Source organism: Gastrolobium bilobum, unplaced genomic scaffold (assembly GCF_033153095.1).
Source record: "Gastrolobium bilobum isolate Gb01-03AN ecotype WA unplaced genomic scaffold, APGP_CSIRO_Gbil_v1 utg1266, whole genome shotgun sequence".
Classification (NCBI taxonomy): Eukaryota; Viridiplantae; Streptophyta; class Magnoliopsida; order Fabales; family Fabaceae; genus Gastrolobium; species Gastrolobium bilobum.
In genome coordinates, this window is record NW_026898770.1 from 139,332 (window position 1) to 150,245 (window position 10,914).

General features: G+C 35.8%; 1 protein-coding gene across 1 annotated transcript; it reads right to left on the reverse strand.

Annotated features, from left to right (window-relative positions):
- Positions 1 to 3,467: 3,467 nt before the first annotated feature.
- On the reverse strand, positions 3,468 to 9,300 carry LOC133283940 (mitochondrial carnitine/acylcarnitine carrier-like protein). The gene is made up of 3 exons (XM_061480871.1): positions 9,007 to 9,300; positions 4,530 to 4,921; positions 3,468 to 4,156 (listed from the first exon to the last, which is right to left on the reverse strand). The coding sequence occupies exons 2-3, from the start codon at positions 4,919 to 4,921 to the stop codon at positions 3,655 to 3,657; spliced, it is 894 nt and encodes a 297-aa protein (XP_061336855.1). The 5' UTR covers positions 9,007 to 9,300; the 3' UTR covers positions 3,468 to 3,654.
- Positions 9,301 to 10,914: the final 1,614 nt, after the last annotated feature.

Sequence of the window (10,914 nt, forward strand, 5' to 3'; positions counted from 1 at the left end):
CGAGAGAATTACTCTCATGTAACATGAGAGTAATATTCCCCCACAAATCAATTATTATTATTTCCTTACTTTTTATTTTAACTTTTTCTTTGATAATCATTGATTTATTTATAAACTTTTAACTTTTTCTTTGATAATCATTGATTTATTTATAAACTTAACCATCCCTTTCGGATTCAAAAGCCTTAAATATTACATTCAATCGCAGTTATTTACCCGAGAACCTTTCTTTTTTCCGTGAGGGGCCGTTTGGTAGGCGTTTTATTTTGCAATCCCCGGGAAAACAACACTTGACAAGATTGAATCCCACGTTTGGTAAACCAAAATGAAAATCTTTCCTGACCACAAACTTATCCCGAGAATTCATACCAAGTGTAATGAACAGTACCGATTGCAAAGATGAAAACTCTATCTTGAAGATGGAACCATTTCGTTCCCAGGAAAAGATGATTTGAGGCACAAAATAATTGACTAAATTAACCCTCATTTTTGTACGATGGGTGTCAAATCCTGTGCTGCTTTACTTGTTCGTGTATTTGGAGAACATACAGATGACAACAAAGCACAAATCATAACAAACAACAACAAAAAAACAGAAATTGTGAAGCTCGCAGTAAAAGGAACCCAGATAAGATTAAAGATGAAAAAAGAAGACTTTAACAAGACGAGAGCAGGTGGCGAAATTAGCAGCGAGATCGTTGATGGAAGTCATCTGAGCCGCAACAACTCGGACTGAGTTAGTGGCCATCGTTGAGACAGAGATAGAGAGAGAAGCTCGCAGGTTTTGCCGTTGGACTAATGAGTACGGTAGGGACATTTTCGTAAAATTACATAACATTCCCACAAATATATTACAACCAACCAAACACACATCCACTAATTTTTAAATAATTTCCCGGGAAAATTTCATCATACCAAACAACTTTTTACAAATTTCTCAGTAAAATATATTTTTAACTATAACTCAGTAAACATTCTTTCCTGGATTAATAAAAATTTCTCTTCTACCAAACGCCCCGTGAATGTATTCCTTAGTAACTTGAATCAGGTTGGCTACAAAGCCTTCTCATACATGGTAGTTAAAATCAGGATTCTACCTAAAATGGTAGTTAAAATTGGGATTCTACCTAAAATCAGAAGAAGGATTACAAATCGTAAAACGTAAAATCTTAACGTAAAAAAAAATCGTAAAAAATCGTAAAAGCGTTTGAAATTTTGATGAAATCGGTTTGATTAAAAAAATCATAAAATCGCAGATTTAAATCGAGATTTTAACTACCATGTTCCCATATATACAATGACTATTGTTATTACAGAAATAGTTAGAACAGACAAAATAATAGAAAAAGAAAAAGAACTACTTATAAAAAGAATTTCGAGGAATACATTCTGCTATAGTTTTATGCAATCCATCTCCACACCAAGTCTAAAATATCTTTCTATGATAAAATGTTGAATAAATACCATTTTGGGTCCTTGACAAAAAATACGGTCTTCACTTTAGTCCCTTACAAAAAAAAAAAAATTAGTCAGTTGGTCCCTAACAAATTCAAAGTGGACCTATTTTAGTCCTTTTGAGGGACTAATATGGGCCTTTTTTGAATTTGTGAGGAACCACGATTTCAACTAAATGGATCCATTTTGAATTTGTTAAGGACCTCGAGACTAATTTTTTTTTTATAAGGGACTAAAGTGGAGACCGTATTTTTTGTTAGGGACCAAAAATAATATTTACTCTAAAATGTTTCTTATTTTGTATATACATATGTGATATATCGAGATCGCGCTCAATTGAGCATACATATTTTAGAAATTTTATCACATTACACTTTTTAAAAAAGGAAATCATTTTATCACATTATAGTTTCCCAAATGCTAAAAGGAAATTTCAATTGGTTCTTGAAAGTCGATAGGACTAGTTATTGTAGTTGAGATTCTTTTGCATCCTCCTCCTACTGAATATTATCGTTTAATTTTCAATTAGGAAAGATGAGTAGACAAAAAAAACGTGTGGAAGTATTTGAAACCACATGCACAACATTGACATTTCTTCATCATGTGTTCAGAAGATTTAGCTCATAGGCACATTAAAAAATCCATCACGTGACAGCTTAAGTTTTTGGATTAAATTGACTTTTTATATGTTATCATAGATTTAATAATCACAAGGTTACGAATTCAATCATCAACCGTCCTCCACTTTCTGATAGAATTAAATAAGTACAAGGTAAACCAAAATAAACGAGACCGTACAATATCCCTGCTTCAAGCCCCAAAAAACTCTTTTGAGATGATGTGTTAGAAAATAACTAACAGCTTAAGTTTTTGAGTTTTTTTACAATTCTTAAAAAACAATTAACCCTAAACTATTCTAACCGAATGCATATCCGGTAAAATTAAGAACATCAAATTACAACTAAAGCTGCATGCCACTTACCCATAAACCATATTCCAGCCGCAAGAAAGAAAACGGATGTTAGACAAAGTGCTGTTTTCCTCCAGTCGTTAATGTGATCCTGTGCAGAAAAACCAAGTTGATAAGAGTCAAGATAATGCTTAAAATTGAACTCTTAACAAATACGGGCAAAAGGCTGAATATGCCAAGAAAGTCAAGTCAGTAAATCTTGACAATGGCCTCATCAAGTTGCAAAACAGAAATCAGTGTGGTTCCTGTTACTCTTTTTTCCAACATCTTTGCAATAAACATTCAAGAGGCATATTACTAGTTGTCTTCTAACAAAGTAAGACTTGAAACCCCTTAACATCTACATGAGAGATATGTAGAGAAAGAGACAGAAAGAACAGTATTACATGAAAATAAACCAGGTTTAACAAGTATCCTACAACTTTGTGGCATAGGCCAAGCCAGCACCGAGCAGGAATTAGTCCCACACTCAAAAAGAGTGTGAGCATACCAAAAAAATATTTTTGAACCTTGAACTTCTGTTTCGGCTTTGGGATTGATTCAACCACTGTTCTCAAACCTATTTATAATCCTAGTACAAATGTACACCTCTTCCTCGCTGTGATTAGTCTTCCAAATTGAAGCTGCCAAAATAACATTAGCAAAAAAACATAATTTTCATTCCCGTCCCACGAAAAGGTGGAGTAATCTGATTGATCAGAGTTCACATTTTTTCTTCCCACAATTTCTAATGTATATTAATATACAAGTATAGGGCTAATCAACTCCATGGAATCTAAAAACAAGTGCCTGACACCACTTCATTGACATTGAAATGGTAAGAGTCAATCTGCCCTTCCACAACCATGAAACTGTAAACAAATATGGCCATCAACTTCAGAATTCAGAACCGATCTTTGTATCTTGGACACTTTTCAAAGTTCAAACTTGAAATTTATGTTATTTACGATACAATGTTTGATCTGGTTCTGGTAAGTGCAAATGATTCCATCCTAATATTGGGCATTAATAATATTTCAAGCATGAGGGAAAAACACAACTCTGAAATAAAAGGCTTCATCCATTAACACTGGTGAAAGAATGATTCCTAGAAGCAATAACAGAAGATATGCCTTTGTAGCCACATTACAACGCATGAAATAAAAATGTTATAGGAATACATATATATATAAAAAACATGGGCACTCAATGGTACCCCCTACCCCTATCAAGCCTGCAGTGTGAATTAGTCATCCCAGAGCTGATCTTGTCATCTCATATGCCAAGAAGCATGCTGCATTTGCAGGAACACTTCGGACCATTGCAGGACCAAAACCTTTATAAAGGCCTTTGAACCCCTCAGAAGCTCGAATCTTTCTGAAAGCATCAATTGAACCAGAATACTTTGGATTTTTGTAATCATCTACTTGAATCACACTCTTAACAACATCAGTTGGGTAAACCATGAACCAGAAGGAAGCTCCAGCCAAGCCTCCAGCAACGATTAGAGAACCTCTACCTAGTCCAGAGGTATCAGGGCCTCCTGCAAGAAATTGTTTTATTGCTTCGTATACACCAAACATTATAGCATTTCCAGGTACTTCACGTGCCATAGTGGGAACCAAGCCCTTGAAAAGACCTTTCATGCCCCCTTCTGACCTGAGAACATGCCTGGCCACATCCATGGGTCCACCATAATTCACTGCCATTGCAGCTGTTCCAGAACCAGCTAGTGCACTTTGTGCTTGCAACCTGATGTTCACCATGAAACAAAATAGTTAGTGGTTAGAAGATCAATACATATTTTGAGTACTTCTGTTTAAATAATAATGTGAAAAGTAAATTCAGGAAAAGGTAATCAAGACATAAAACTCGATTCATTCAGCTTATTCTCACGACTATCTGATTTCATGTCAACCTTGAGAGACATGATTAAAATTTTGCTAAAAATGAGCACTTAAAAAAGAGATACTTCATAGAAGAAAAGAAAAAAAATGTATACTTTGAATAATTATAAGTTCTAGCTAGAAAGAAAACATGACAATTGATATAGAAGTTGATAAAAAGAAAACACAGAAAATGTGACTCAATCACGACAATTAAAACACCATGAGTGACCTCTGACCTGCACTTGATCAATTCAGTGGGGCAAGCTAGGAAAGAAACAGCAACTCCAGCTCCAGCTCCACAAAGAACTTGCTGATTTACTGTGAGCGGAGCACCGGGATGGGACCTCAATAATGTCTCCATTTGTCCCCTAACTGAAAAGAGGACAGCATTGAAGGCAGCTACTGTAGCAAGTGGGGCTCCCATACCTTTGTATAAACCCCTTGGACCTTCAGCTGCTATTGTCTGCTTGACAGCATCAATTGCACCAGTATATTTGAGAGGCTGGCCAGGGAGTGGTGTAGGCTGGCTTTGGAGCTTGACCTTGATAGTGTCAAATGGGTGGCCAACTATCAATTGTGCTGCCCCTCCAACAGTCCCAGCTGTAAGGTCCTTAGCAACATCTCCCATCTGAAAAATCAAAATTCCAGCAAGGGGAAATAATAGAGGATTAAGACAAAGTAACTTCAAAATGTGAAGTAAATTTAATAAAACAAATGTAAGATCCTTGACAAAGCAGCCCATTTAAACAATATAGGAACACTATATAGCCTGCTTGAGTTCCAGCTTTATCATTGCAGCATAGCAAACAGGATCTTTAGTGTTTCAAAAGCACATCCCTTGGTGTCTTTGTTTCATATTAAATTTGCTATGTCCCCATACAAATGTGCTGGAAGTTCAAGGATACGATTTTTTTCACGGTAAAAATAGAGCCAAGAGGAAAGCTAAACTTCATGAGGTAAATTATTTGAATTTTTCAATTAATAATTTTAGAGGAGGAGCATGCAATTTCAAACTCCAAAAACACGCAAAGCATGCCTATACAATTATAGTCAAACGATACAGCCAAAAAGTAATGACAAAGCAAGTCCTTTGCTTTATTTCCTTTATTGTTGTGGAAAAGACATCTGAGAGGTAGCAATTAATTGCATAAAAAAGAAACAAGAATACATATCAAGTCTTAGAAAATTTTCAAAGGTGATAACATTAATTTCTCGCTGCTGCAGGTATAAAGCACTATCAAAAGCCTAAGAAATGATCCTTTAGGCAATAAAGATAACTAAATTGACCCAACCAGTCTTGTAACTAGCACAGGGGTCATCTGGAGGGTTTGACAGTATCATCATCCATGCATACAACTCATACACTCACAGGCTAAGTGGTGAAAAGTTTTCTGATTAGTGATCAAACCTCTGTTTAGCAATAAGAGCTTAAAGAAGGAAAAGATTGAGAGCCTGTTTGACACTTTTTTTTAAGCTAAAAGTTACTTTTAAGCTAAAGTTAAAAAAAAAAATAAAGCTTAAAAAATAAAGCTAAAAGTTGTTTGGTGATTATATAAAGCTGTTCTGATAGTTTTGAAGGAGGGAAGATAAAATAATTTGTTATTGGGATGGATTATTAGAGTAAATGATAATATAGGTAAAACTATAAAATAAATACAAGGACTCCAAAAAGCTGGCATATATCTTAAAAACATGCTCCTCCTAGGAGCTTTTGGCTTTTCCCTTCATTATAAAAAAGCTCTTTTTATAATAAGAGCTTTTATAAGATTATGTTTGGTTAAGCTTCTGCTTTTAAGGAGAAGAGAAGCTAAAAATAAAACATGTTGAAAAGATATGAGTTTTACGACTTCAACTTTACAAGCCTAACATGAACATAATAGGGATAATTGGTATTGTTCTCTAATTAGCTCAAAACTTCTCTGCATTATTTTGTTCTTCAATCCTAAAAAAAACTGAGCTCAGGAATAAATCTAAACAAGTGAACAACTTCCTGTAACAGTGACATTGTTTGGTAAGGGCAAATTGGAAAGGAAGGACCGGAAAATGCTTAGGTATGAAGACCAAAGCTTAGTCTGAATACTTGCACTACCCTTCCTGTTGAGATGTATAGTCCACATTGGTTGTATGTGCAACTAATGTGGAGTTTATAAGGCCTTGGGCACTCCCACCCTTTGAGCTAGCTTTTGGGGTGGTGTATCCCAAGGTTCTTTACATGGTATCAGAGCCTCGCCGCCCCCCACTTTCTCTTGTGGAGTTTCTTAGCACAGCTAGGCTGGGCCTGTTGCATTGTCCACTCTTCAAGCCCAATGGGCTCTTGTGTGAGGGGGCGTGTTGAGATGTATAGTCCCACATTGGTTGTATATGCAACTAATGTGGAGTTTATAAGGCCTTGGGCACTCCCACCCTTTGAGCTAGCTTTTGGGGTGGTGTATCCCAAGGTTCTTTACATGGTATCAGAGCCTCGCCGCCCCCCACTTTCTCTTGTGGAGTTTCTTAGCACAGGTAGGCTGGGCCTGTTGCATTGTCCACTCTTCAAGCCCAATGAGCTCTTGTGTGAGGGGGCGTGTTGAGATGTATAGTCCCACATTGGTTGTATGTGCAACTAATGTGGAGTTTATAAGGCCTTGGGAACTCCCACCCTTTGAGCTAGCTTTTGGGGTGGTGTATCCCAAGGTTCTTTACATGGTATCAGAGTCTCGCCGCCCCCCACTTTCTCTTGTGGAGTTTCTTAGCACAGGTAGGCTAGGCTTGTTGCATTGTCCACTCTTCAAGCCCAATGGGCTCTTGTGTGAGGGGGCGTGTTGAGATGTATAGTCCCACATTGGTTGTATGTGCAACTAATGTGGAGTTTATAAGGCCTTGGGCACTCCCATCCTTTGAGCTAGCTTTTGGGGGGGTGTATCCCAAGGTTCTTTACATGTTGAGATATATAGTCCCACATTGGTTGTATATGCAACTAATGTGGAGTTTATAAGGTCTTGGGCACTCCCACCCTTTGAGCTAGCTTTTGGGGTGGTGTATCCCAAGGTTCTTTACATGGTATCAGAGCCTCGCCGCCCCCCACTTTCTCTTGTGGAGTTTCTTAGCACAGGTAGGTTGGGCCTGTAGCATTGTCCACTCTTCAAGCCCAATGGGCTCTTGTGTGAGGGGGCGTGTTGAGATGTATAGTCCCACATTGGTTGTATGTGCAACTAATATGGAGTTTATAAGGCCTTGGGCACTCCCACCCTTTGAGCTAGCTTTTGGAGTGGTGTATCCCAAGGTTCTTTACACTTCCTTTCATTCCATTTACTTTCTATCAAACAATGCATGAGAAACAGCAAAGGAGAGGAAATGTTGAAACCTAACTACATGTTTGAGGTCTCATATTGCTGATATGTAATGCATTGATGCACATTTCATATTAATAACAAATATATTGTCATATTAATTGAAACACCAATAGTAGCTTAAAGTATTAAAAAGACTTGAAATAAATATGACAAAAATCAAAGTAAAAAAATATATATATACAATAAACTAACATAACAAAAAGCTTCATCATATAACAATTGCATCAACACTAAGTGTTCTCCGACATAGCATAAGGAGTTATAAAACAACCTCATGATTCATGTCTTGGAATTAAATATCAATTAAAACCTTCAGAAGTGTAACATAAAAAAGCATTAACAGTCATAGAGTACATCCCGCACAAGTCACATTCTTTGCATTTAGAAAGGACTGCAGCTAATGTGAAATGCAAAACAAAATATTGTGGTCTTGTCAAATTATGTACCTCCCGTTGTGTTATCTCTTAAAAGAACCATTACCACATAACAAATACTATGTAAGAATGATTTGATATATCCGAAGAAAAAAATATATGTTCATATTCGCAACACAGGTATTTGGTATTCCTTCCCAATGATATGCATGGCAATCATGAATCATATGCAAACACTCGTAAGCTACAGAAAATCAGCTTATGTTCATGCATCATTCTATCAAGCAATTGTGTTTATAAGTTTGTCAAGAACTCTCATCTTAGTTAATAAAAAGGAATTAGCATAAGAAGAGATGTCATCCAAACTAATTTAGCACATCCACCATACATTTGACGCCCATGGTATTGGTCCATTCACTGTGTCAGAGGATACACAGATATGTACAAACAGGGAAGAGGAAAAAAGAACAACAAAAAAAGGATTTGAAAGTTCATCACAGTAATTTCTGGCTCAGATTATAACAGGTGAAAGAAAGAGATATTCCATCTTCCACACTTTTTGCTTCATAGAGTAGAGAACTAACCACAGATTTCTTAACACTCACTTCCTCAAGCAAAGGAAAAATTCATAAAAACTAGAAATCAATACCCGCTTTATAAGATACACATCTAGAAGAACAATTCAACAACAAAAAAAAATGCTCGGGACAATTAAAGTTTTGTTCGTTTAACGAAGCACCCATAAGACACAACAAAAGACAAATTCTAAAAAATAACAACAATTGCAACATAAGAGTGGCAGTAACCAATGTAAGAATCAAGTTAGATCCAAAATTATATCTACACACAGTCACACACACACACACGTGTCAGGTAGGTATAGGAACATGAGAGTGAAACAGAATAAAACAAAATTGTATCTACAATGGAACAATGAAACAGGGAATAGTGCCTGCCCAGTTGCTTTTGATTGAAAGGCCTCAAAAAGAAGGGGGAGTTAGGTGAACCTGTGAGATGGGTTTCTGAAGGTGATGAATAATCCAAATGCAAACACAAGAAAAGAGTAACAGAATCTTAAGAGTTACAGAACCACAAGAGAGTTTTGGGTGAGACCAAAATTAAGAGTCCACAAAGCTGGGAAGGGAGAGTGCGACCTAACACACACCCAAAAAACAGAGAGAGGTTCAGATGAAGACAGAGGATTTGTTGTATATGGATAGATGAAGACAGAGGTTCACACACACACACTGAGACACACACCCAAAATCATTTAGTTTAGACCAATCCATCTCCACACCAAGTCTTTGATGTGTGATATATAGAGCTCGCGCTCAATTGAGCATACAAATTTTATCACATTACACTTTTTTTAAAAGAAAATATTTTAGTTTTTACTTTACCTTCTTATCACAATTTTCTCTTTTTGTGTTTATTCTCTCTATCTCCTCTTTACTCTATTTTGTCATTTTTTTTTCTCTCTCTCTCTCTATAGTTGATCCCAAAGGAAGAAAAAAGAATGATCATCCGGAAACAAATTTTCCTAATTAAGAAATTGTGAACTGTGAACCTGAAACTTTAGAATTCCTAAGCAGCCTATCAAGATATAGTATAGTATATCAGAATTCTTTGGTTAAAATACAACTTATCCTTTGAACTTTGGTGATATTTTGAATTATTACTTTATATTTCTAATTATTTCAATTAATCCCTTATACTTTAAAGGTAATAAATTACTATATATATTCAAATAATATTAATTCTCAAATTCCTAATTTTATTTTCCTTCCTAAATTTGCATTTCACACAAATATTAACCGGCACTTATGGAAAATTATATCTTATGGAGGTATACTATAAAGCGCGGACATATACTTTTTTCCTAAAACATGTGTGTCCGACATATTTTGGACACCGACACACGATTAACACGTGAGACACACGGTCAACATTCATGCAGATCCAAATTTTATTAACTAAATATGAAAAATTAATATATAAATCAAATATTTTCTGTTATGGAATTTGATATAAAAAATTAACAAGGTATGAAAAATTAATTTTGCTTTATATTTATGTTATAGAATTTGAATATTTAATCGATTATATGACTTATTATGAGCTGCTATGTATTAAATCTATATTATATGTATTAAATATAAACTACATTATATATATAAAAAATATTATTTAATATTCAAACGTGTCCTACCACCGTATCCAAATTTAATATTTATTAGAATTAATATGTCGGAATATCCTGTCGTGTCCCGTGTCGGTGTGTCGGTGTAGGTGTATAATCCCTCAAATGGGATCTATACCATTTTGTAATGACATATCCATTGTTTCTTGAATATCTTCTCCAGCAAGCCTGACATTTTGTTGCTGTTGCACCACGAAATTTCCACTGTTTTGGATTCAGCAGACTCTCAACATGTGAAGGATAATTTCATTCAGCCATCAATGTATTACGCCCAACTGTGAGTACTAATTCATTGTAACTTCTAGCGTGCTCCTCATTGAAGTCTAGAAAAACAACTTTCTTGATGCACGGTGGAATGCTTTCCAAATCTATTTTTCTGGCACTAATTGTGCATATGTGAAGTAAATTTAATAGACGAGACCTTCCTTCCTCCGGCTCTGCTTCAAATGGCCTAAGCAAAGCCACTGGAATTGGTCCAGTGGTGAGAAGTTTGGATAGTTTATATTAGGTTACGTGTTTAATTCACACGCCAGCTTCACATGATTTTTGATTCAGTCCATAAGCTTTATAATTAAGCTTAGCAGTTAGCAATGCTTGTAGATGTGGAAGTTGGCTGTTAGGAGTATTAGGTGTTGGAGTTCCTGTTAGTATCCATCGTTTTGAAGCCATCAATGTAGCCATTTGCAACTTGTTTATTAAGTTCAGGCTTGAGCCA

What these genes read in the sequence shown, in the direction of transcription:
- LOC133283940 (XM_061480871.1), bottom strand. Translation starts at nt 4,921, where the DNA reads ATGGGAGATGTTGCTAAGGACCTTACAGCTGGGACTGTTGGAGGGGCA. An exon ending in ACTGAATTGATCAAGTGCAG is followed by an intron (nt 4,157 to 4,529) that starts GTCAGAGGTCAC and finishes GGTGAACATCAG; the next exon opens with GTTGCAAGCACAAAGTGCAC.